General features: G+C 43.0%; 1 protein-coding gene across 5 annotated transcripts; it reads left to right on the forward strand.

Annotated features, from left to right (window-relative positions):
* The first annotated feature begins 4,541 nt into the window (after positions 1 to 4,541).
* tmem14a (transmembrane protein 14A) lies at positions 4,542 to 25,511 on the forward strand. 5 transcript variants are annotated; one of them, XM_080192037.1, is made up of 6 exons: positions 5,268 to 5,361; positions 7,307 to 7,412; positions 8,650 to 8,734; positions 14,563 to 14,664; positions 21,784 to 21,871; positions 22,605 to 25,511. In XM_080192037.1, the coding sequence occupies exons 3-6, from the start codon at positions 8,659 to 8,661 to the stop codon at positions 22,642 to 22,644; spliced, it is 306 nt and encodes a 101-aa protein (XP_080048163.1). In that variant the 5' UTR covers positions 5,268 to 5,361; positions 7,307 to 7,412; positions 8,650 to 8,658; the 3' UTR covers positions 22,645 to 25,511. The 5 variants fall into 5 exon arrangements, with proteins under 5 accessions (XP_080048162.1, XP_080048165.1, XP_080048164.1 ...); XM_080192036.1 differs by lacking the exons at positions 5,268 to 5,361; positions 7,307 to 7,412 and adding an exon at positions 4,542 to 4,674; XM_080192039.1 differs by lacking the exons at positions 5,268 to 5,361; positions 7,307 to 7,412 and adding an exon at positions 4,733 to 4,799.
* The last annotated feature ends 609 nt before the right edge of the window (positions 25,512 to 26,120 follow it).

The following is a 26,120-nucleotide window of genomic DNA, read 5'->3' on the forward strand; positions in this document are numbered from 1 at the left end:
TTGCAATACCTGCATCTTGGTTGATCCTAAGATAAGGTTCAGACTCCTTGTCCTGTCATAGGGATCGCCTGCTTTCAGATTTGTTCATGGTCTGTCTCAACCCTAACATTGCTGAAGTCCTCATCGATACTTTTACCACCTGCAGGGTATTGATTTAACAATCCTCATGCAATCCAGCTAAGGGACATCCCCCACCATTAGGCAAATTACTCCTTTTGAATCTCGATCATGACCACAAAGAATACCAAGGCTCTAATTATAGCTTGTAGTATGTTTAAGATTGTTCAGAAATGTGGGATCACAATGACTTCAGTTAGAAAAGGATTAGACAAGTTGGGGGGGGCGGCGCACAATCCTTAGATTTGTAAATGAGAATTGTATTATAGTTGAGCCAACTTTGTAAAGTGTTGTCACAGTGTTGGCCAGCAGTCAGAAATGATAATGTGGTACTGCAGCAGAGAAAGATGGTTGATTTGTGATGCGTGCTAGGTTAGCTGACCTTTGTCAAAGCCGTAATACAATGTTTGGAACAGATAAATCAACATCAGATCCCTGCTACTGGTCAGTACCCAGGAACTCCAGTTAGAAGTATACAAAGAGGGTGAACTTTGATCAACTCTGAATGATCTGCAAAGTGAACTTCCAACCATTCACAGAACTCTGCGCGGTGTGAGTATCTCAGGAGTGTGGCAAGAGTAAAGCTATTTTCACTGGGAAAACCTTGATGGGAAGAAGAGCTGTAAGAAACCTGATCAAAGTTTTCGATAAATGAAACGAACTGGTAATCCAGATGCAGAAGCGGTTTATTTTCAATAAAAATAGAAGGACATGGGATGAGAGTAAGCTAATTCGAAAGAGAATTTTGGGTTTAGGGTTTTAGTTTATAGAATAGCATTCGGTTGAAACTTGAAAAAGAAAATTGGACCATATATCAAAATTCATTGAGGAAAGCCTGATTTGTACAATCCCTGCAAATGTACAATTCTGTGGCACACATGTAGATTGACACACAAGGGATGCATGAATGTCAGGGATTTCATAGTCCCATGTTATGCTTGTCAACGTCATTCCAATTTACAATTTCCAAAGCAGGCTTTGTGAACTCAAAAGTAAACTGGGAAGAGTATGAAGGCATCACTGTGAAGCAAGTTGCGATTGCTGAACTGGGAGGAGGGACAAAAATCACTTCTCGGCCTTTTGGCTAAAATCAAGTGTAGTACCAGATCCTACGTTTGATAGAAGTCTTCATTTGAAGCTGTGTTTTAAAACACCATCTGGGCCTTTTGGCTAAGATGAAGCTGCTCCACACAAACAGTCAATGGATGAAAATCTGAAAATTTCCTGGGCGGCATGGTGGCACAGTGATTAGCACTGCTGCCTCACAGTGCCAGAGACCCAGGTTCGATTCCTGGCTTGGATGACTATGGAGTTTGCATGTTCTCCCTGTGCCTGCGTGGCTTTTCTCCGGGTGCTCCGGTTTCCCCCCTCAGTCCAGAGATGTGTGGATGAGGTGCATTAGCCATGCAAAATTGCTCCCAATTATCATGGGAGCTAGCTTGGGTAAATGCATGGAGTTTGGGGTTAGGGCCTAGGTGGGATGGTGGTCAGTGCAAGCTCAATGGGCCAAATAGCTGCCTCTTGCACTGTAGGATTATATGATTCTAATTGGGGCATAAGAGGAGTGACAATACTGGGCAGTGGGGCACCTCCCTATACAAGAACAATGTCACTGTCCTTTGCTTGGATCCACTGCTGCTGCCCAGGCTGATAACAGCTGTGATCAGTCAGAACTGGCCCTGGTGGTAACAGTAAAGCTATGTCCTTTGCAAACTGGGTTGACTAATTCCTTGTCCTCTTCACTGTCAGGTCAGACTGCCTGAAGGTGCCGTGGATATGGTTCAGAGGGGTCAAGACATGCATTAAAAACTGGAAGGAGTGAATAGGTATAATTTGACAAAAGCTGGGTATGTGGGAGTGACGCTCCCTCTCTTGCAGATAAAAACCTGGTTATCAAATGTGAGATACTCTTGATGTTGCTGGACTTGCCACAGAGTTGGCCCATTCTCACTTCCTGTGCTGTGGTGATCACTTGACCCATTTTCAACCGTCTAGAGGTAGAAGATGGATTGCGTTCACAGGGATGAGGTGAACAAACCTTCAGATAAAAGGGGGGAAATGTGCCCAGCCTGCCCTAATCCTGCTGGCCACCTTGTGTTGCTGCATCAAGCTGTATATAAATCCTCGTATGCAAACACTACTGACCTTCTACCTGTCCCCAGTGTTGCGAAGGATGCGCCTGGCCAGGTCTGGCCTCGGGGAAAAATCTATGTAAAAAAATATATACCTTTGACCACAAATCCATCAGGCAGTGGTCTGCACACAACAAGCTGGCGGCTCTGTGGGAAAAGGAGATGGTGAAACCTGTTGGATGGTTCTTGAGCAGACTGTCAAAGTCACCTGACCACTTGAACTTTAAACCAGCAACAAGACCTGGTTTAGGGGGTGGCCAGAAAGGCCCTCCCTATCAGATCCTTCCTACACTCCCCACCTGTTCTCAAAGTGATTGCAGTGGGATGAGAGATCATTGCCCACCTCCCAGTGGAATGTGCCTTTGCAAAGAAGATGTGGAGAGAGACCAGGTGTTTTTTTATTAAGGCTCATTTTGAGCAGGTCCATGACTCTGTGCTCGATGTGCTGTTCCCAGGGACGCACACCAAGACAAACATCAGCTATAGCCGGAATCAGAGTTTTACAGCACAGCATGAGGCCCTTTGGCCTATTGTGTTTGCAGCAACCATCTAACACTTATCTATTCTAATTCCATTTTCCAGCATTTGGTCCATAGCCTTGTGTGCTGTGGCATTTTAAGTGCTTATCTAAATACTGAGGGTTCACCACCATCCTTTCAGGCAATGTGTTCCACATTCCCATCATTCTCTGGGTGAAAAGGTTTTTTTCTCAAATCTCCTCAATCTCCGACCTTTACCTTAAATCTCTGCCTCCTGGTTACTAGCCCCTCTACTAAAGGGAAATGTTTCTTCCTATCTACCCTATCGATGTCCCTCATAATTTTGTACACCTCAGCCTCCTCTAAGGAGAATAACCCCAGCCTATCCAGCATGTCTTCTCAACTGAAATGCGTTCCCCCCCACCCCACCAGGCAACAGATGATCCTCATCTGCACCCTTTCTCGTGCAATCATATCTCCCTGTAATGTGGCAACTAAACTGCAGAGTATCAACCTAGCAAGGGTATTATACAGCTCCATCATAACCTCCCTACTCAATCTATGCCTTGGCTAATAAAGGCAAGTATCACATATGCCTTCTTAGCCACCTTAGCTACCTGTCCTGCTGCCTTCAGCAATTTTTGGACGTGCACCTCAAGCTCCCTCTGCTCCTCTGTACTTCCTAGCCTCCTACCTATCATTGTATATTCCCTTGCCTTTTTGGTCCTCCTAAAATGTATCACCTCACGCTTGGAGTTAAATCCAATTGTGTCGTGGTTATCATGTCTGCTTTACATGCAAAAGGTCCTGGGTTTGATCCCATTGGGATCAACATTATTGGGGTGCCACTGTGGTACAGTGGTTAGTACTGCTGCCTCACAACACTAGGGACTTGGGTTTAATTTTGACTTTGGGTGACTGTCTATGTGGAGTTTGTACATTCTCCGTGTCTGTGTGAGTTTTGTCCAGGTGCTCCAGTTTCCTCCCAGAGTCCAAAGAATTGCAGGTTCAGTTGAGTGGCCGTGTTAAATTGCCCCTTAACATCCCAAGATGTGTAGGTTGGCGGGGATTAGCACAGTAAATAATGGGGTTACAAGAAAAGACATTGCACATGATCTTGACCTTGATCTTAGCCAAAAAGCCCAGCTTTCGCTTACTCTCTCACACTGGCTGGAATCATACCACCGAGCCCACCATGGGAATTGGAGTGGGCGAAGGGTGGAACATGAAAAGGTCCATCGAGCTCAGGTAGGATTTTATGGATTCGGAATAAGCGAGACCGTAAAATCCCATTCACTGTTTCTATGCCTTCGCGCTCTCTCTCATGCTGTCTCTTACACTGTCTCTACATCTCTCTCAATGTCTGTTTTCAGTCACATGCTGTCTCTGTGTCTCCATGCCTTCTCTCTCTCCCTCTCTCAAGCTGTCTCACAGTGTCTCGGTTTCTTCTCTCTCTCTCATGCTGTCTCTTACGCTGTCTCTACATCTCTCTCTCTAAATGTTTGTCTGCTTTCACTCTCACGCTGTCTTTGCGTCTCTATTTCCCTCTCATGCTGTCTCATACACTGTCTCTACACCTCTCTCTCAGTGTCTCTGCTTTCACTCTCATGCTGTCTCTCACAGTATCTCTATTTCTTCTCTCTCTCATGCTGTCTCCTACACTGTCTCTACACCTCTCTCTCAATGTCTCTCTGCTTTCACTCTCATGCTGCCTCTCACAGTATCTCTATTTCTTCTCTCTCTCTCTCTCTCTCTCATGCTATCTCTCTGCCTGTCTTCTCCCTACCCTGACCCACCTCCTGCCCTCTGGTGGCTGACGGTAGCGACAAGAGTTAAAGGCGGAACGAAAATTTAAAACACAAATTAAATTTGGCACGAGAGCGAAAAAAAAAGATTAGCAAAGAGATACGCTCGGCGGAAGCACAAACGAAATAAATTAACACAAGGTGCAAAAAAAAAATCTCTCGCGAAATAATTAATTTGTTGCCAATATGGCGTCAAAGCTGTGGTGAAATTTGGAAATGTTGGTGTAAATTGAAGAGAAAGACGGAATAAAGCAGCAGCAGCGGCGGCGGTGTGTGTGAGAGCGGGGACAGGGGCAGCAGCAGCAGCGGCGGCGGCGGTGTGTGTGTGTGTGTGTGAGAGCGGGGACAGGGGCAGCAGCAGCGGTGGGAGCGGCGCGTGTGTGTGTGTGAGAGCGGGGACAGGGGCAGCAGCAGCAGCGGCGGTGTGTGTGTGAGAGCGGGGACAGGGGCAGCAGCAGCGGTGTGTGTGTGTGTGTGTGTGTGAGAGCGGGGACAGGGGCAGCAGCAGCGGTGTGTGTGTGTGTGTGTGTGTGTGAGAGCGGGGACAGGGGCAGCAGCAGCAGCGGCGGTGTGTGTGTGAGAGCGGGGACAGGGGCAGCAGCAGCAGCGGCGGTGTGTGTGTGAGAGCGGGGACAGGGGCAGCAGCAGCAGCGGCGGTGTGTGTGTGAGAGCGGGGACAGGGGCAGCAGCAGCAGCGGCGGTGTGTGTGTGTGTGAGAGCGGGGGCAGCAGCAGCAGCAGCGGTGGGAGCGGCGCGTGTGTGAGAGACAGAGCGGGCTACAGGCGGCAATCTCAGAGCAGGAGCAGGGAGAGGCTGAGCCAGGGAAAGGTCTGCTTTCCGCAGTGGCTGCGGGAGATTTGCAACTTTCAACCCGTTCTGCTGTTTGACATAAACACTTGTGAGAGAAATGTCTGGGCTGTGTGCTGGCCCACTCGCATTGTCACACCGGGCTGTAACACTGTGGGGTGACCTTGACAGGCTCTGGATATTGTTTTAAGTTGAACGATGTCGTCCAGGCCTCTTCTGAGGATGAGGCTGCGTGTGTTATTTTTAATCCCAGTTTTAGCAGGCGGCGCATTCGCAGGGCTGCTCCCGCGGCATTTTGTGAATGGAGCCCAGTTGCTAGCAGGAGGGATGTTAACTCCAGAGCTTGCTTTCCAATCTGCTCAGTTCAGCCTTCTTTCCTGCAGCATTGCTGTCCTGTCTTTGGAAAGTATGCCTCCCCTGCCTAATGATCTTTCCCCTCCCCTCAAGTTTCTGTCGTGTAGCTGGTTGTTGCGGAAATGATGTGGATATGCCGGCGTTGGACTGGGGTAAACACAGTAAAAAGTCTGACAACACCAGGTTTAAGTCCAACCGTTTTATTTGATAGTAAACTCACAAGCTTTTGGGGTTAGTCCCTTCGTCGCCTTTTTACTGTTGTGGAAATGCTATGTTTTAGCAACCAGTCTGAGAAACCTGTTTGAAATTATCTATCCACCACGCGCAGGGCCTTCTAGTGGATGCTTTGTACAAATGAATTGTCGCCAATTAATCTGCTAACCACAATATAAATTAACTTCTGATCGGTGTGTTCTTCAGGCAGAGCAGGTCTAGGCCCATTGTATCTTGTAAATTGTATTGTGGGATTGCTCTGTAACAATGTTTGAACTAGTCCAGTATCTGAGGCTGTGATGTAGGTCCTCTGTTGTCTCTTCACAATGGTTGGGTGACTGTGTGGAGTTTGCATGTTCTCCCCGTGTTTGCATGGATTTTGTTTGGGTGCTCCAGTTTCCTCCCACGCTCCAAAAATGTGCAGGATTGTCTATGCTAAATTGCCCCTTAGTGTCCAAAGATGTGTAACTAGATGGCTTAGGAATGAACAATGTATGGGGTTACAGGAATATAGCAAGGGAGAGGGCCTGGGTGAGATACTCTATCAGAGAGTTGGTGCAGTCTCGATGGGCCGAATGGGTTCTCTTGCATTGTAGGGATTCTGTGATTCTATGAAAAATGAGCCATTTGAGTTCTTCACTGTGGCTGTATCACAAAAGCTAGGTGGGTTTTTGGCAGTCAAACTCATGATCAATGGGAACTCATTGGAATTTGTTTCATGGCCATGGCGATTCGCAAAGGACTTTTCCAAATTCTTTATCCCTAAATTTGCCTTTCCATCAAGATTCTGCAACTGCAGTTGCGAGAATGCACTGGAACATGTGATAACATGATTGTGTCCTGACTGGGATAGGTTTTTGATGGACCACTTCTTGATCATTTTTTTCAAGACTACTTTGATATTTCTGAGACCCACAGGGCTTTAATTGTAGCCTGTGTCAGTGAGATGAAAGAAAACCAAATGAACCAGTCTCATTTTAATCTGCCAGAGAATGAGTGGGTGGGGTGGGATGGTAAATGAGCAGATTTCCTGATGTCCTTCTAGGCATATCTTCATAGCTTGCACAGTTGGGGGATGCAGACAGAATTTGGATTCTGTGCAGCTCCTTCCCTTTTATCTTGCTGTCCAATAAAGGGAAAAACATAGAATGCCACGAGTAAGCAGGATTATCCAATTGAAAGGTCTACAATCTTGGACTGCGGCAAAACACTTGATACAGTGGCATCATTTGCTTTTGCAAATACTCTGGACATTTTAGTTTTGTGGAAATTGACCCATGCTGCTCCATGCATATTGATGCAATATTCCGACCAAGAGGTGTAATGACAATAGTCATGTAATCTGAGCAGAATATTTGTGTTTTTCATTCATGTGTTTATTGAATCTCTTCCAAGGCAGGCTGCGCAAGCAGTTGATGTAGGATCAGGTACACGTTGTTAAACTGGGTGAACATCTAAAACAATTGTCACGACCAAGCTGTCAAGAGTTCAGAGCTGAATCCAAGGTGCCTATCTTTGTCTGAAATAACAAAGCAAACGTTGTCCTATCTCGAATAAGTGGGTTTTCTTAGTTGACAGAAACTATCGTGTTTAAATCTATCCTTTGGCATTTCAGATCTGTTTGCTGCAGCAAAAACTGTCACAACTTACCCTTGAACATAAGTTGACTGCCTTCGTGGTCTTCCTATTTCGATAGAATTTGGCTAGGTGTTTTTCTACCTTGGAAAACGAGCAAGCTGCTCATTTATTTATGGAACATACTTTCTACCCCTTGTTTAGGTGCCTTTTCTTAATACTTGTGCAGCAGGCCTTAATAAAGGAGATCTGTACCTTCATCTTCCTGTGGGAAATGCTTTTCTCCTAGAAACACTGATCACAGTGGCATGTCTGAAATCAGGAACTGATCTTGTACAGAATTGCTGATTTAGCTCCATATCATACTTCCTTGGTGCAGCACATTGCAGCATTCATGAGAGCGGCTTTTGAGCACGATATTATTTGGGAGTGATCCTGACAGAATGTTTTTGAGTGCTATTTTAAAGTTTCTGGCCTGATTGAATTGTCCTGGAGTTTCTGAGAAATAAAGGTTAATCTCCCAAACATCACAGTGGGGTCCCCAGGAGAAAAACTATAATTTTTGTTTTCACTGAGCACTTTCTTCTGAGTTAGAAAAACGTTGGAGGTGAGAAAAATTGTTGTTCGGGTGAGACTGTTGGAAGCAGGAAGTCTTGTAGTTAACCTCCAGAAAATATATCCAACCAGATTTTCGGAACTTAGTACCATGAAACAAGATGTGGTCTGAGCTATGGTTAGCTGCTATGTAACTGTACATTATCTGTACAGTCTGAAAGTTATACCCTGCTAGTGGAAGCAGTACAAGTAATACATCTGACAGGATGATGGCGCTTCGGTGTCTTGTTTTATTCCTGACACTGTATGTCCTTGGGCTACCAATGAGGAGGTATTAAGCATTCTTGATACTTTGCCACAGAGGAAAAAAGGGAATTTTACCCAGGTCATGTTTGTGCATCTCCAGTGACTAACCAAGTGACATTGACGGAGGCCTGGGAACCGGCCACCCAGCTGCCCTCTTGGGGTGGGCCCAAATATAAAATGCAGTAAAAACAGAACTCTGTTGAATCTGCTGCATCTAATCTTTTGTTTGTGTTCCTTTTTTGGAAGTAAAAACTGGTATCAATGATCAGACTTTTCTTTCTTTACCCCTCCTTCCGCCCCTGTTAGAATTGAAGAATGCCGTTCGATTGGATCAGCTATTCCTACGCTGCTATCGTGACTGTGGGTGGCATCCTAGGATATGCCCGGAAAGGTAACATACTTTTATAGCTGTTGTTATTGATTCTTGTTGTTTGATATTTTGTAAGACGAGTGCAGATAAGTGAGACCATTGCATTCTAACTCATCCATCTAGAATAAATTACCTGTAGGATCTTGAGTGTTGAGCGCCTACCTTTGGAAGATTTTTTTTTTACCTCAAATGCCTTCATTACTTTGAGTCTTTGTGTAGAATTTCCTTCCATATTCCTAACATACCCTTTGCTGGATTGATTTTACCATATCTTGTCCTACTGTTGTAACTTGGTTTGAAGTAGTGCTCTGGATTTCGTTATTATCACCCCCTTATTCTTCCTTATAAAAACATTGGTGTTAATTTCCCTGTTGCCCTTTGTCAGCTTTGATTAGGAGCTCTGAGATTTGTTTGGCCACTGCTATTTGCTGTTGCATTATGGAAACCTTTATTTGATGCTCTAATTGCCACCAAAAAAAAAGGTGAAACTTTATCAAACTAAATTTTACTCAGGAAATGTTATAACTAGGAGAAAAGAGTTATATTTTCTTTGCTAAGTTGGATTCTTACCCATGTTGTCAGAGATGGAAGATTCTGATGAACCAATATACAATCTTAATGCTGCAAGTGCTGTGACAACTGAATGATTGCTCTAGCTGTAATTAAGAGTAGATAATGTTAATTGGGGAAAGCTCCAGGGGAACAGTTGGAGTGGAGATTCAATGCAGAGAGCTTAAACGTAAGAGGGATTTTTGCTTTACTTTTTTTGGAGGTTTTTTCTAAACTGGGAGTGTAAAACCTGTAGGCCCCAGTGACACCTGGGAAAGTTTTTTCCCCCAATAAATTTGAACGGGGAGCAAACTTGAGACTCTAGACTTCTAGGGTCTCCCCCCTCCCCCCTCCTCTAACCTAAAAGAAGGCTTGGAGTGACAGCAGTAAGCTTTCTTCTTTCTTTTTTTCACTTATTCCTCGAAGGGGGTGAGGAAATATCAGGCAAGATCTTTCTTTTTATCTAGAGGGAATGGCGGTGAAAGCAGTGCAATGTTCCTCCTGCAGGATGTTTGAGGTGAGGGGTGCCATTAGTGTCCCTGCTGATTTCACCTGTGGGAAGTGCACCCATCTCCAGCTCCTTAAAAACCGCGTTAGGGAGCTGGAGCTGGATGAACTCTGGATCGTTCGGGAGGCAGAGGTGATCGTAGATAAAAGCTTCAGGGATTTGGAGACTCCGAGAAATGAAAATAGATGGGTGACAGTGAGAGGGACTGGGAGGAAGCAGCCTGTGCGGAGATCCCCTATGGTTGTTCCGCTCAGCAACAAGTATTCTGTGTTGGACACTGTTGAGGGGGATGACCTACCAGTGGTAAGCCAGAGTGACTGGACTTCGAGCACTGAGTTCGTCTCTGTCCCTCAGAAGGGAAGGGAGGAGAGCAAGAGAGCAACAGTAATTGGGGACACGATGGTTAGAGGGACAGATAGGAGGTTCTGCAGCAGCAAAAGAGACTTACGGATGGTATGTTGCCTCCCGGGTGCAAGAGTGTGTGATGTCTCATGTTTTTAAGATCCTTAAGGGGGAGGAGGATCAGTCACAGGTCGTAGTGCACATTGGTACCAATGATGTAGGTAGAAGAAGGGATGGGGATTTAAAACAAGAATTTAGGGAGTTAGGCTGGAAGATCAAAGCTAGGACAAAGCATGTTGTCATCTCTGGTTTGTCGCTGGTGCTATGTGCTAGTGAGTTGAACAGGGAGAGAGTGCAGATTAACATGTGGCTGCAGGGATGGTGTAGGAGAGAGGGTTTCATTTACTTGGATAATTGGAGCACGTTCTGGGGAAGGTGGGACCTGCACAAACAGGACTGTTTGCACCTGAACCAAAGGGGCACTAATATCCTGGGAGGGAAATTTGCATCTACTCTTCGGGGTCAGGGGGTGGTTTAAACTAATTTGTCAAGGGGATGGGAAAATGAGATGTCGTCCAAATGCCAGTGTTGAGGGTCACAAGGTACTGAGGAAGTTACGAAGGTCATAGGAGTGTACAGGCAGACAGGATGGTGGGTTGAAGTGTATCTGCTTCAATGGAGCAGATTGGTACTTGGGACTGTGATGTTGTAGCCATTACGGAGACATGGTTAAAACAGGGACAAGAATGGTTGTTGGCAATTCCGGGGTATAGATGTTTTAGTAAGAGTAGGGAGTAGGGAGGAGGAGGAGTAGCATTGCTAATCAAGGATAGTTTAACGGCTGCTGAAAGGCATTTCAAGGGCATTCTGCCTACTGAGCTAATATGAGCTGAAGTTAGAAATGGGAAAGGATCGGTCACGTTGTTAGGAGTTTTCTTTAGGCCCTCAAATAGTAATAGAGATGTGGAGGAGGAAATGGGAAAGCAGATTATGGATAGGTGTGGAGGTCACAGGGTAGTTACCATGAGTGACTTTAACTTTCCAAATACTTATGTGGATAAGCCGACAAGAGGTGTGGGCACGTTGGACTTGATACTGGGTAATGAACTGGGACAAGTGTTAGGTTTGTGGGAGAGCACCTTGGGCATAATGACCACAATTCGGTGTCCTTCATTATTGCAATGGAGAGGGATAGGGCCACACAACAGGGCAAGGTTTATAATTGGGGCAGGGGTAATCATGTTGCGATTAGGGAGAATAAGATGGGAACAGAAACTGTCAGGTATGGGCACAAGCAAAAAGTGGAGCTTTTTCAAGGAACAAGTACTGCGTGCCCTTGATAGGTATGTCCCTGACAGGCAGGGAGGAAATGGCTGAGTGAGGGAACCATGGCTCACAAAGGAGGTTGAACCTCTTGTTAAGAGGAAAAATGAAGCGCATGTAAACATGAAAAAACAAGGTTCAGTTGGGTAGCTTGAGTGTTACAAGGGAGCGAGGAATGAGTTAAAGAAGGGGCTTAAGAGAGCTAGGAGGAGACATGAAAAGGCCTTGGCGGTGTGCAGTTTTGGTCGCTGCACTTGTGGAAGGATATATTGGCCTTGGAGGGAGTGCAGAGGAGGTTCACAAGGCTGATACCGGAGATGAGGGGGTTGGCCTGTGAAGAGAGACTAAATAGACTGGGTCTGTACTCCTTGGAGTTTAGAAGGATGAGGGGGGATCTTATAGAGACGTATAAGATAATGAAGGGGATAGATAGGGTAGAGATAGAGAGATTCTTCCTGCTTAGAAAGAATAGCAGGACTAGAGGACACAGCCTCAAGATAAGGGGCGGGGGACAGTTTAGGTCAGAGTTGAGGAGGAATTTCTTCACTCAAAGGGTGTTGAATCTTTGGAATTCTCTGCCTGTTGAAGTGGTGGAGGCTGCCTCGCTGAATATATTTAAGTCACGGGTAGATAGGTTTCTGATAGACAGGGGAATTAAAGGTTATGGGGAGAAAGCGGGAAAGTGGAACTGGTCCACTTCAGATCAGCCATGATCTTATTGAATGGCGGGGTAGGCTCGAAGGGCTAGATGGCCTACTCCTATTTCTTATGTTCTTATGTTGGCAGGTCGGATAAAAGAAAACCCCAAGGCTTTTTACTCTGATGTGAGAAATAAAAGAATGATCAGGTGAGGCTAGGGCCAGTCAAAGAACGTGGTGTGAACTTGTGCATGGAGTCAGAAGAGATAGGTGAGGCGTTGAATGAATACTTTTCTTCTGTGTTCACTAAGGAGAGGGGCCATGTTTTTGAGGATGAGTGCGTGATACAGGCTGATAGGATGGAGGAGGTAGATGTTCTGAGGGAAGATGTATTAGCAATTTTGAAAAACCTTGGGGTGGATAAGTCCCCTGGGTCAGATGGGATACATCCTAGGATACTTTGGGAGGCAAGGGATGAGATTGCGGAGCCTTTAGCTTTGATCTTTAGGTCCTCACTGCCCACGGGAATAGTGCCAGAGGATTGAAAAGTGGCAAATGTTCTTCCTCCCTTCAAGAAAGGAAATGGGAATGACCCTAATAATTATAGGCCAGTTAGTCTGTCTTCGATGGTTGGTAAGTTAATGGAAAGGGTCCTGAGAGAATTTCTGACCATTTGGAAAGATGCAGTTTAATCTGGGATAGTCAGCATGGTTTCGTGAGGAGTAAGTCCTGCCTCACAAATTTGATTGCATTCTTTGAGGAGGTAACTAAGTGTGTGGACGAAGGTGAGCAGTTAATGTTGTATACATGGATTTTAATAAGGTATTTGATAAGTTTCCCCATGGTAGGCTCATGAAGAAGATCAGGATGTGTGGGATAGAAAGAAATTTGGCCGATTGGATAAGTAACCAGCTGTATCGTAGAAGACAGCAGGTGGTGGTGGAAGGAAAATTTTCAGACTGGAGGCCAGTTTCCAGCGGTGTACCACAGGGGTCGGTGCTGGGTCCTCTGCTATTTATGATTTTATTAATGACTTGGAGGAGGGGGCTGAAGGTGGGTTCGTAAATTTGCTGATGACACCAAGATTGGTGGAGTAGTGCATGAGGTGGAGGGCTCTTGCAGGCTGCAAAGAGACATTGATAGGATGCAGAGCTGGGCACAAGTGGCAGATGGAGTTTAACCTTGATAAGTGTGAGGTGATTCATTTTGGTAGGACAAACTTGAATGCAGATTACAGGGTCAACGGCAGGGTTCTAAAGAATGTGGAGGAACAGAGAGGTCTTGGGGTTCATATCCACAGATCTCTGAAGGTTGCCACTCAAGTGGATAGAGCCGTGACGAAGGCTTATAGTGTGTTAGCGTTCATTAACAGGGGATTTGAGTTTAAGAGCCATGGGGTAATGCTGCAACAATACTGGACGTTGGTGAGACCACATTTGGAATATTGTGTTAAGTTCTGGTCACCTCATTATAAAAAGGATGTGGAAGCATTGGAGAGAGTGCAGAGGAGATTTACCAGGATGCTGCCTGGTTTGGAGGGTAGGTCTGATGAGGAAAAGTTGAGGGAGCTGGGGCTTTTCTCTTTGGAGCGGAGGAGGATGAGAGGCAACTTAATAGAGGTTCATAAGATGATGAGAGGGATTGATATAGTGGACGTGCAGAGACTATTTCCTCGGGTGGATGTAGCTGTTACTAGGGGGCATAACTATAAGATTCATGGTGGGAGATATAGAAGGGTTGTCTGAGGTAGATTCTTCATTCAGAGAGTGTTTGGGGTGTGGAATAGACTGCCTGCAGTGATAGTGGAGTCAGACACTTTAGGAACTTTCAAGCAGTTATTGGACAGGCACATGGAGCACACCAGAATTATAGAGAGTGGGATAGCTTGATCTTGGGATTGGACATAGCTCGGCACAACATTGAGGGCCGAAGGGCCTGTACTGTACTGTAATGTTCTATATTCTGTGGACGCATACATAAGAGCCTGTAATCTCTTTGAAGTGCTGCTGTTTTGATTTATCAATTAGCTTGTTTAAGTGGGTCAACCTAAAATATTATAAGAACCTGTGGAGGGGCAAGACTGTCTGAAAGAGGAAAGTTGTCTTATAGACTGGGTTTTGTGAACAAACCTGTGTAAAAGACAGAATGGCTCCGGTTTCTTCCTTTGCCAAATGGATGTTCAGTGACTGCATTCTATCCAGATATGTTTGGTTTCAAATTTCAAATTTATTCCACTGAATTTGTAAACTTTACCATAATCTTCATTCTGACTACCTTCCCCCATCCTCCTCCCAATCAGTGTAACTTCGACAAAAAGGTATCTGAGTTTGGTAAAAAGAAGCCAAGTTTGTCGTACTTCTGATTTAACCTAACAGTAAGGTATTATGGAACGCATTTGTTGTTTATTGAATGACTAATAAGAGGATGCATGGAGCCAAAAGCTTTGAGGAGGTGGGAAAAACAAGTAACTTGTACTTCTCTTTTCCTAGGGAGTGTGATGTCTTTGATATCTGGGCTGGTTTTTGGATCTCTCGCAGGATACGGTGCTTATCAAGTTTCCAATGATCCTCAAAATGTGAAGATCTCTTTGTGTAAGTTCCTGAGCTTTCTGTTCTTCTTATGTATAAAAAAAGCCACCGGTTTCCAATCATAGCTCACGCACCAGAAAGTTTACTCATCAACAAGTTAGCATTTGTCAGTGCAGGAATCATTATAAGGGTGGTATGATGGTTAGCATGCCACCATGCCAGGGACCGAGGTCCGATTCTCGGCTTTGGTCTCTGTCTGTGTGGAATAGGCATGTTCTGTCCGTGTCTGCGTGAGTTTCTTCCAGGTGCTCCGGTTTCCTCCCACAGTCCGAAAGCAGTGCCGGTTAGTTGATTTGGCGATGCTGAGTTCTCCGTCAGTGTACCTGAACAGGCAGCGGAGTGTGGTGACAAGGGTATTTTCACAGTAACTTTATTGCAGTGTTAACATAAGTCTACTTAGGACATTAATAAATAAACTTTAATTAATTGCTTAACTTCAGTCACATACACACAGTGCACCAACAACTCTCACTTTGACGTGAGTGAGATATTAGTATTGTTCCATAATGTCACTGCGCATTACTCTCCAGCCTCTCTTAAAGCATAATATTTGAAATTAAAGGAAGTCAGATGTTTAAGCTTTGTTTTGTACCTGCCATGCCTATTACGACTGATGATTTACCACAAATAAAGCACAAGTCATAGCTAGTATTGACCATTGCCTCTGCGTCATTTTAATCTTTATATACCTGGCACAACTTTGACCCCTTTAAGTTTAGCATCCCCAGGAAGTAATTTACAGCCATCAACACTTGAGACTTCTTCAAGTAAAACCATTTGTCTTGATTTTTGTTAATTATCCCATTTACCTCAATAAATGAACCCAACTGAAAATTGAATTACTTAATACTTTATAATTTTGGTTCTGGTTTCGAAAAATAGTGATTCTGTTTGTCCAGGTTAATGCAGTTCATCACCTACAGGCTCAGCCCTAGCTTCAGATCGTTACTCTTTACTGTGTCTGTGCGATCATTTCAATTTCTCTTGATGGCGTAAGACAGCTTCACTCGATGAACTTTATGATTAGGGTCGCATCAAGAGTAGTTGATCTGTTTTGCTCCAAGGAGGTCAAGATTAATGGGAGTAGGGCAGAAAAGTAGAGTTGAGGCAGATGAGTTGAATGTCAGGGCAGGCCCAAGGGGCTGTAGGGCCCCACTGCCATGCTTGCTAACTTACACTTTTATCCAGATAGGAACTAGATTGAGGCTGGCAAAACTCATTTAGTGCTCACAGCTCACATTCAGGCGATCCTTTCATATCAGCAGTCTTGGACAGAATTAAAAGCAGACCCAGAAGTTGGAAGTCCAAAGTCTCCCTGTCTGTTCCCACCATCTGCTCCACAGCAACTCTTTCCCAGCTTCCTAAAGTATTCAAATATTTAAACTAATAGTCAAAATAAAATGTCATTCAGCATATCTTTCAAAACTACTTTTCTAGCGACCACCAATTTTAGAGTTTTGTGTGCATTTTTGTTTAAAAAGAGAAATACTTTTGCTGCTGTTTTGTCCAGAAGATATTCAGTTGGGGGAAGCAATGGCCCAGTGGCATTATCACTGGACTATTAATCCAGAAACTCAGCTAATGAACTGGGGACCTGGGTTCGAATGCCACCATGGCAAATGGTGGAATTTGAAATGCAATAAAAAATACCTGGAATTAAGAATCGACTGATGACCGTGAAACCATTGCCAATTGTCGGAAGATCCCATCTGGTTCACTAATGCCTTTTAGAGAAGGAAATACGTTGTTCTTACCCAATTAATCTACATGTGACTCCAACGTGGTTGACACTCAAACGCCCTCTGACATGGCCTAGCCAAGCCAGGTTCAAGGACAACTAGATGGGCAATGAATGCTGACCAGCCAGTGATGCCCATGTCCCATCAATGCAGTTTTTTTAAAAATGTGAATGACACCTTAACCAAAACAAATCATAGTGCAACGCAGAACTTGAGTTACCATGGTTGTGATGCAAGTGTTTTGATCTTGCTTTAACCACTGTTACTTGATGTGTTTCTGTGGTGATGTTAAAAAGTGCATCATATTATCTTAAAGCTCATATGCAACTGGCAACAAACCAGAAAACAGCTTCAAAAGTAAGTCGTTGTTAAGGGAATCTATTCATTGAGTCGTAGAGGTTAAGAGCGCAGAAACGGGCCCTTCGGCCCAACATGTCCATGCTGTCCCTTTTTAATAACCCCTAAGCCAGTCCCATGATACTTAGCATTGCTGCCTCACAGTGTCTGGCAGCTGGCTATTTCTGGCTTGGGTCTCTGTCTGCTGAGTTGGCACATTCTCCTGATGTCTGCATGAGTTTCCTGTGGGTGCTCCGGTTTCCTCCCACAATCCAAAAGAAGTGAGAAGTGCTGGTTAGGTGCATTAGCCATGCTGAATTCTCCACCAGTGTACCTGAACAGGCACCAGAGTGTGGCAGCGAAGATATTTTTACAGTTGCTTCATTGCAGTGTTAATGTAAGCCTATTTGTGATACTAATAAGTAAACTTTCATGAGTTGCTTAACTTCAGACACACACACACACACACACACACACACACACACACAGTGTACCAACAAGTTTCTCTTTGCTAGATGTGTTCGGGAATTAGTACAAGGAAGGTTAAACTCTTGCCTTTTCCACATGGCACATGTGCATTGCAGATGTGCCATTTCTGCACATGCACAAGTTCATCATTCGTGATTTCATGCTCTGAGTTTTTGCAGGAACAGAACTCCTGCAAACAACAGGAGTTGACTGTAATTGCTGATCCAAAATATAGTGAATTAGTGATTATTTCGTCTTAATTTTTGGGGGTGTTCTGTTTCTATTTCCTCCTGACTTTTGAAGGCCAGCACTTACATAGAGTCCTTGTCTGAGCGGCCACTTTGCAGATGTGAGCTATGTTGACCTGATTTTGGGGTTGTATCAGGATTGAGCCACATCCTGGCCTCATGTAACTTGCACACGCAAACATTTCTACATTAGATTGAGCACAGGAGCAGGGATCCTGCAAATGACATTCAGAATTAGAATCCTAATGGATAGATGAATTAAAATCATCTTTCTGGGCACCAGTCAGGGATCAAGACGGGCTCTGTCCCTGATAATTTAGGTCTTTCCAACAGAGTCCACATTGGGCAGTGCATCTTCTAACAGTGCTAGAAAATAAGCTTTTTTTTCTTGAAATATAAACTGTTGTCAATTCCAACAAACTGATTTCATCTATTTTTAATTGTTTCATAGTCTCTTGCAAAAATTTAAGGATGCAGTCCTAGTGAGTGAGATATTAATACTGTTCCGCTTTCCATAATGTCTCTGTGTAATACTCTCCAGCCTCTCTTAAAGCATATTTGAAATTAAGGGAAGTCACATTTAAATTTAAGTTTAAGCTTTGTTGTGTACCTGTCATGCCCATTACAACTGGTGGTTTATCACAAATAAAGCACAGTCATAGCTAATATTGACCATTGCCTCTGCGTCATTTAATATTTATATACCTGGCATAACTTTGACCCCTCGAAGTTTAGCATCCCCAGGAAGTAATTAACAGCCATCAACACTTGCGACGACTTCAAGTAAAACCATTTGTCTTGATTTGTTAATTATTCCATTTATCTCAATCAATGAACTCAATTGAAAATTGAATTATAATGTTTTATAATTTTGTTTCTGGTTTAGAAAAATAGTGGTTCTGTTTGTCCAGTTTAATGCAGTTCATCAACAGCTTCTCAACCCTAGCTTCAGATTGTTACTCTTTACTGTGTCTGTGCAATCATTGCAGTTTCTCATGATGGCACAAGACAGCTTTACTCAATAAACTTTATGATTAGGGTCGCATCAAGAGGAGTTGTTTTTTGGCTCCAAGGAGGTCAAGAGTTATGGGAGTAGGGCAGAAAAGTAGAGTTGAGGCAGATGAGTTGAATGTCAGGGCAGGCTCAAGGGGCTGTAGGGCCCCACTGCCATGCTTGCTAACTTACACTTTTATCCAGATAGGAACTAGATTGAGGCTGGCAAAACTCATTTAGTGCTCACAGCTCACATTCGGGCGATCCTTTCATTATCATCAGTCTTGGATAGCATTAAAAACAGATCCAGAAGTTGGAAGTCCAGAGACTCCCTGTATGTACTCGCCACCTACTCCACAGCAACACTTCTCCAGCTTCCTAAAGTATAAAATATTTTAACTAATAGTCAAATTAAAATGTTATTCAGCAAATCTTTCAGAACTACTTTTCTAGCAACCATCAATTTTAAAAGTTTGTGTGCATTTTTTAAAAAGAGAAATAGTTTTGCTGTTGTTTTGTCCAGAAGATATTCAATTGGGGGGAAGCAGTGACCTAGTAGTATTATTACTGGACTATTAACCCAGAAACTCAGCTAATGTTTTGGAGACCTGGGTTCGAATGCTACATGTCAAATGGTGGAATTTGAAATCCAATTTTAAAACAAATCTGGAATTTAAAAACAACTGATAATTATGAAACTATTGTCAATTGTCAGAAAAACTCATCTGGTTTACTTCTGCCCTTCAGAGAATGAAATCTGTTGTCCTTACCTGGTCTGGTCTACATATGACTCCAAATCCACAGCAGTGTAGTTGACACTCAGCTGCCCTCTGAAATGGTCTAGTCAAGCCAAGTTCAAGGATGACTAGGGATGGGCATTGAATGCTGGCCAGCCAGCAATGCCCATGTCCCATGAATGAACTAAAAAAAGTGAATGATATCTTAACCAAAACAAATCACAGAGCGATGCAGAACTTGAGTTATCACAGCTGTGAGGCAAGGGCTTGGTCTTGCTTAGCTACTGTTTATTGGTGTGTTCCTGTGGATGATGAAATGTGCTTGATATTGCCTTAAAGCTTGTGTGCAACTGGCAACAAACCAGAAAACAGCTTCAAAAGTAAATCAGTGTTAAGACAACCTATTCAGAGTCATAGAGGTTAAGAGCATGGAAACAGGCCCTTCGGCCCAACTTGTCTGTGCTGTTCCCTTTTTTAACCCCCTAAGCTTGTCCAAATTGTCCATGTTTGGCCCATGTCCCTCTATCTATCTTACCCATGTAACTGTTCAAATGCTTTTTAAAATACAAAATTGTACCCGCCTCCACTACTACCTCTGACAGCTTGTTCCAGACAGCCATCACCTTTTGTGTGAAACATTTGCCCCTCTGGACCCTTTCGTATCTCTCCCCTCTCTTAAACCTATGCCCTCTAGTTTTCAACTACCCTACCTTTGGGAAAAGATATTGACTATCCAGCTGATGTATGCCCCTCGTTATTTTATAGATCTCTAAAATATCACCCCTAAGCCTCCTACGTTCTCGAGAAAAATGTCCCAGTCTACCCAGGCTCTCCTCAACTCAAACCATCAAGTCCCGGTAGCATCTTAATAAATCTTTTCTGCGCTCTCTCTAGTTTAATAACATCCTTTCTATAATAAGGTGACCAGAACTGTATACAGTATTCCAAGTGTGGCCTTACCAATGTTGTGTACAACTTCAACAATATGTCCCAACTTCTGTATTCAGTATCCTGACCAATGAAGCCAAGCATGCCAAATGCCTTCTTACCATTCTGTCCACCTGTGACTCTACTTTTAAGGAGCTATGAATCTGTACCCCTCAATCTTCTTGTTCTGTAACTCTCCCCAACACCCTATCATTAACTGAGTAAATCTTGCTCAGGTTTGATCTATGGATCACCTTGCATTTATCTAAATTAAACTCTATCTGCCAATTGTCAGCCCACTGGGATCCCGTTGCAATCCGAGATAACCTTCTTCACTGTCCACTCTGCCACAATCTTGGTGTCATTTGCAAACTTACTAACCATGCCTACTATTTGATGCCCCTTTGCCTACCCACAGACTCCTCTAATTAACTGTTGAAAGCTCCTGCCTGATAGCATCAAAATTGACCTTGCCCCTATTTAGAATTTTAACCTTTGGGCCAGACCTCTCCAAAGTTATTTTTAAAACAACTGGAATTATGGTCACTGGTCCCAAAGTGATCCCTCACTAATGCTTCTGTCACCTGCCTGTCCTTATTTCCCAAGAGGAGGTCAGGTTTTGGGAGGCTTTCAAACTGTTTTAACTAAGGTTCAGGGTAAACACATTCCTGTTAGAGTGAAGGGAAAGGCTAGTGGAAGTCGGGAAGCCTGGATGAGTCGGGATGTTGAGGTCCTGGGCAAGAAGAAGAAGAAGGCATATGATATGCATACACAGCTGGGATCAAATGGATACCTTGAAGAGTATAGCAAAAGGTGAGAAGTGATGTTCCAGATGGATTGGTGCTGGGGCCACTGTTGTTCAGAGTTTGCAATAAAGATTCGATTGGACTTGTATTAGAAAGAAAATGGAACTATTCAGCTACTCTGTTCTTCACTCTCCTTGAGACACCAAAAAGCAATGATGGGGTTAACATAAACAAAATGTTTCAACTTGGGCACAAAATATTATGAGGAATGTCATCAATAAATCAAATAATAATTTCAGGAAATACTGCTTCACAGAATAGAGTGGTTAGAATGTGCAAGGAGTAACTGATGCAAATTACATAGATGCTTTAAAGGGAAAGTATGAAAAGCAGATGAAGGAAGGGAATAGAAGGATTTGCCATTGGATGAAATAAAATGGGAGAAGGAATTTGGTGCATAAATGCTCAAATAGGCCAGCGAGGCTAATTGACCTCATTCTTTACTGTACAATTGTTGTCATTTATGCTGTGTTTTTGTTGACTCTTTAAGGAGAATCATCATTGCACTTGTGTTATGAGCTATGAAATGGAAGTGCATAAAAATGTTGTGAAGTCATCAAAAAGAAAGCAAATACACGAACAAAACAATTCAGCTGGGAGGAGAGATTATATAGTATTGCTATAAAACTGCTGCTAGACAGAATTTGTGGAATTAGCCAAAGGATATTCCAACTCTGAACTCAACATGCTAACAGCATTTCTGACAAGTGGTGTTTCCAAAGTATTGGTGTCTCTGCGGTGATGTCCCTAATGACAGGAAGATTTCTAATAATCTGAATAATAATTATTGCATTTGTGGATAGAACTTGTAAATGACAAATGCCTGCTGCTTCTGTTTACCTAAATAGTCTTTTCACTTCAATAACAGTAACTGCAGGAATTTTGGCCACAGTGATGGGAGTGCGCTATAAAAGATCTGGAAAGTTAATACCTGCCGGTATCATTGGTGGGATCAGGTAATACTGCTAACCTTATTTCAGGCTTTGATTTTTAATGTTCAACAAATTAACTGGAGCTTTAACGTATCATGACTAAGAGTTTGTTTGCTAAACTTTCTCGTTTTCTGTCAATGAGAAGTACATGTAAAACATAAAAGTAACTTCAGGGGCAGAATTTTACATTCTCCCCAAGGTGGGTTCTGAGGTGGGTTAGTGCAAAATTGAATGGGTGGGATTTCCAATCTCTTCCCCTCCTCTCCTCTCCCCAACTTTCACTTTCACACTTGGACAGGCTGTGGCTCAGATGGAAACCCACCCATTCGCCTATTGGGCCTTAAATGGCCACTCTATGACTACTCAGAAGGCTTTTAGACTGGTGAGAGAGGGTGCAAGGAAAGGAGGGAAATGACATTTATGCTTTTTTCCATCTCAGGTGGACAGGAACCGGGAGTAGGAGGCACCCCATTTTATGGGTGGTCTTGAGTTGTGGTGCTGTTTTCCCTCCCCACCCCACAGAACATTGGAGTTCCAGGACCCCTTCTCCCTGAGCTACCCCACAATGCTGCGATTGCCCTTCCTCCCCACTCTTGGTTCTGATATGGTGTAACCCATCTCCCACCCTGGGCTGAGGCACAGAGTGGCAGAAACTTTTGGAAACTGGAATGTAGTTTACATTTGTTGCCCTTATTACCATGCTGTCTTACTTTCATGTGCAGTTAAATCTCTAAAATACTTTTCTTCTTCCTTGCAGCTTGTTTATGGTTCTACGACTGGTAATTGTGATGCTTTAAATCTACAATCAACTCACTACAATGTAATACAGAATTGTTATAAATAATGCTTTTGCTCTAGGATAATCTTTTAGATGGTAATTATTCTGCATAATAATTCTAGAGAAGTCAAACTTGACACAAAGTAACACTTTAATCATAGAGATATCTATTGTAGCAATAATTGTTTCCTTGTGTTTATATTTTTGTGTAATAATGAAGCTGGGTCAAAAATGTAACAAACTAGCATGAATTCTCTCAAAACCTCTTTAAAGATGGCAACAGCGATTCTGAGACTGTATAGAACAGATTATGAATATTTCTAGAGGTGTAGATGTTCAGATATTAGGGGACCTTAATATGCTTTAATCAATGTAATACATTCCACATGCAGTTGACTAAACTTTTCTGAGCTTTTTGATTCATTTCAGACTTTGATTTTAAAACACAGCTGTGCCCTCTTTTTGTTCTGTTGTCAATGAGTCTAAGGTGAAAATTAAAGGTGAACCTTAAAAAGGATTTGTAACCACAAAGCGTCAGTAACCAATCAGTAGATTTTGGAATAGCGTTCATTTCTATCCACCAACTTCAATATGTGCCTGAACATTCTAATCATGGGTAAGTGAACGAGTAACTTAAATCCTGCCAACGAATGTAAGATTAGAGCCTTCATTTTTTTAAAAAAAGTCTCACCTGATGAAGGAGCAGTGCTCTGGAAGCTCGTGATTCCAAATAAGCTTGTTAGATTTTAACCTGGTGTTGTGAGGCTTTTTACTGCAGCCATCCCAGTCCAACACTGGCATCTCCACCTCATAACCTTTATCATGGCAACATATGTTGACTACAACATAAATTACCTCATGACATTTATTAAAAATTAAAGAGATTTATTTAAATGGAAAATGATTGACATGTTCTTTTACAAGTAGTTACTGAAAGTACTCCTCGTGTCAGTTACAGCACAAAAATCTCACATTACTTCACTAGTGGTGAGCTGAATAAATGGTTCAGCCAAGTGCATTGGATTTCACCTTTGCGACTTGGTCAGACCCTGCTTCTGCCTGCTACATTCAGTTTCAGGTTTACATTCTGCAGAAGTTCCTATGTGCCTAACACTTGTACAAGAGAGAGAGGGAGGCAAAACAATGCCATCTGTGCTGACTAACAAGATTGTACTGCTTCTGGGAGTGCCCTGATGCATGTGCACAGGGAAGTCAGTATAGAGGGTGTTGCGTATATGTGTTCATGATAAAAGACTGGGGCAGTAGTTAATGACAAAAGCATTTGGTTGATGCATCAAGTCAAATCAACTTAACCGTATCATCCAACTGGCCTTCACAAGAAGCCTACAATGCCCACACTAATTTCTGCATCCCATGACGTTTTGAAACAAGATTGCCCCACAGACAGTGGCAGTCATAATATAATTTGAAAGTAATTTCATAAGTTGTGGGTGTGGTGATTTATGATTTGCTGATGTTGTATGGATTACATGCTAATTTTATGCTGACATAATTTAACTCATTCACTTAAATTACTAAATATAACTGAGAAGATGATTCCTTCCAATGCAATCAGTTTTCTAATCCCAGAAAGTCGTACTGTAATAAATGTGCTTCTGAGATTACCATTGCCTTTGTGAGAAATAAACCCATTATTTATTCAATAAGGATCAAATTTGTATTTTCTTATCTGGACTGTTTTTCTTGATCTATAGACCTATAGACCTGTAGATCTACAGATCTATAGTTCTGTATTGTTACATTACAAACTAAGCAGGAATTAACTGCCTTGATTCATGATTTTATCCCTCCAAGAGGCATGTAGATCGGAAGATAGATATTACTTTTTAAAAAATTACTAAATGGAAAAAAATTGCTTTTATTTAACATCTTAAACAACCACTGACTTTACAGCCGATAATTACGTTTGAAAATACTTCATGTGACAAAATGTAGGAAACATGATAGCTAAAGCAATGTTGTGATGACCGATAATATTTTTTCATATTTTTTCTGAGGGTAGATACTGACCTAGGACCACACTGCTAACTTCTCTACTCTTTGACATAGAGCAAAGAGACCTTTTTCTTTGACCTGACAATGGCAGTTGGGGCTTTGGTTTAAAATCATTAAATTATTATCGGTTATGATATTGAGAAAAGGGGTGATCAGTTTGTCTTTAAATAAAAGCAAAATGCTGCACATGTTGGAAATCTTAAATAATAACAGAAAATACTGCATGAACTCAGGTCGGGCAGCATTTGTAGAGAGAAACAAACTTAATGTTTTGGGTCACATGGCCACCCCACTCATACTGTTTAGTTGCTCCCATTAACACATCATGCTAAGTCACTTTTTGCCACTATCAACACTGTTGTTTGTTCGTGACACCACTAACATTCCCTTTGTCAGCATCTTCCTTGTCTCAGCCTATCCCTAGTTTTCTATTCTGCCGCACCTCCTCTACCCCTTTGCCAGCGTTGGACTGTTGGGGGGGGGGGGGCTACAGTAAGAAGTCACCTGATGAAGGAGCAGCATTCCGAAAGCTCATGCTACCAAATAAACCTGTTGGACTTTAACCTGATGTTCTGAGACTTCTTGCTGTGTCTTTCCAACTATATAGTTGTTCAGTTCTGTAGAAAGGTCATTTAGACGCCAAAGCGTTAATCCTGTTTCTCTAGATGCTGCTAGACCTGCTGCATTTGTCCAGTATCTTGTATTTTTAGTCTGTCTTTAGAATTATGCTGCTGTGTAATGCTAACCGTTTCACTGACATTTGGCACTAGCGTGGGCATCTGAGCAGGAGTCAGGGCACATTCCCAATTAACTTCCAGCTAAACTTTGAAATATGCTGTTTGTGAATAAAGTGATGCTGTTTGTATACTACACCACCCATCTTTACTTTAGAGTTAATGAATGGCTCTTGCAGTATTACGTCGACAGCAGAGGAACTGAGGTATTTGGAAAACTCCAAATACTCTTGGATAATTATTAAAACATGAAGCCTGCGTATAGTTATAATGACATCAGCCACTCCTTGATTTGTATGACCTTCTCAGCATTTTGATGCACAGATGCTGCTACTTAATATGGAGAATAGTACAGAAGAGAAAAAAGGGTATTCAACATATCTTGCCAGCACCCACTTTTTCCAAGAGAAATGCAGCTGATTCCACTGCTCTTTCAGAGAATTCCTATAGTGCAGAAGGAGGCAATTCAGCCCGTCGAGTCTGCACCAAAAACAATTCCACCCAGGCCCTATTCCCGTAACCCCACATATTTACCCTGCCAATCCTTCTGACACTAGGGTCAATTTAGCATAGCCAATCAACCTAACATGCACATCTTTGGACTGTGGGAGGAAACCGGAGCACCTGGAGGAAACCCATGCAGATACAGGGGGGAAACGTGCAAACAGTGATCCCAAGCCTGGGTCCCTGGTGCTGTGAGGCAGCAGTGCTAGCCACTGTGCCACCCCATATCCCTTTTTCCCTC

This window comes from Carcharhinus amblyrhynchos, chromosome 7 (genome assembly GCF_965287045.1).
Source record: "Carcharhinus amblyrhynchos chromosome 7, sCarAmb.v2.hapA, whole genome shotgun sequence".
Classification (NCBI taxonomy): Eukaryota; Metazoa; Chordata; class Chondrichthyes; order Carcharhiniformes; family Carcharhinidae; genus Carcharhinus; species Carcharhinus amblyrhynchos.